This window comes from Penaeus monodon, chromosome 21 (assembly GCF_015228065.2).
Source record: "Penaeus monodon isolate SGIC_2016 chromosome 21, NSTDA_Pmon_1, whole genome shotgun sequence".
Classification (NCBI taxonomy): Eukaryota; Metazoa; Arthropoda; class Malacostraca; order Decapoda; family Penaeidae; genus Penaeus; species Penaeus monodon.
In genome coordinates this window covers 22967332-22967613 of record NC_051406.1, presented here as the reverse complement: position 1 = coordinate 22967613, position 282 = coordinate 22967332, and the positions used below count along the sequence as shown (strand labels likewise).

Below are 282 nucleotides of genomic sequence, written 5' to 3'. Positions count from 1 at the left end.
AAGCCCCTCCCCACCCCGTCCACCTCCCCAGCCTCCCCACCCCGCCCACCCCCCCACCCCGCCCACCTCTCACTCACCAGATGCACGTAGGGGACGAAATACCCGAACAGCGCAGAGGGAATAGCCAGCGTCCAGATGACGTAGCGCTTGTTCTTCCAGATTTTGAAGTTGATGATCCGCGAGAAGAAGGCCTTGCATTGCCCCTTGCACGTGTCGTCGTAGACCGGGCGGGGCTGCGGTAGGATCGGCATCAGCGGCTTGAACACGAGACCCGCTATCTGT

At 62.4% G+C, this 282-nt stretch overlaps 1 protein-coding gene across 2 annotated transcripts in view; it reads right to left on the bottom strand.

Moving 5' to 3' along the window:
• Nucleotides 1–282, bottom strand: part of LOC119586356 (monocarboxylate transporter 10-like) — a 49653-nt gene that overhangs the window by 12282 nt on the left and 37089 nt on the right. For both annotated transcript variants that reach the window (XM_037935068.1, XM_037935069.1), the window contains exon 5: nt 78–278. In XM_037935068.1, the coding sequence (XP_037790996.1) occupies nt 78–278 (201 nt within the window). The remainder of the gene's footprint in view (nt 1–77; nt 279–282) is intronic.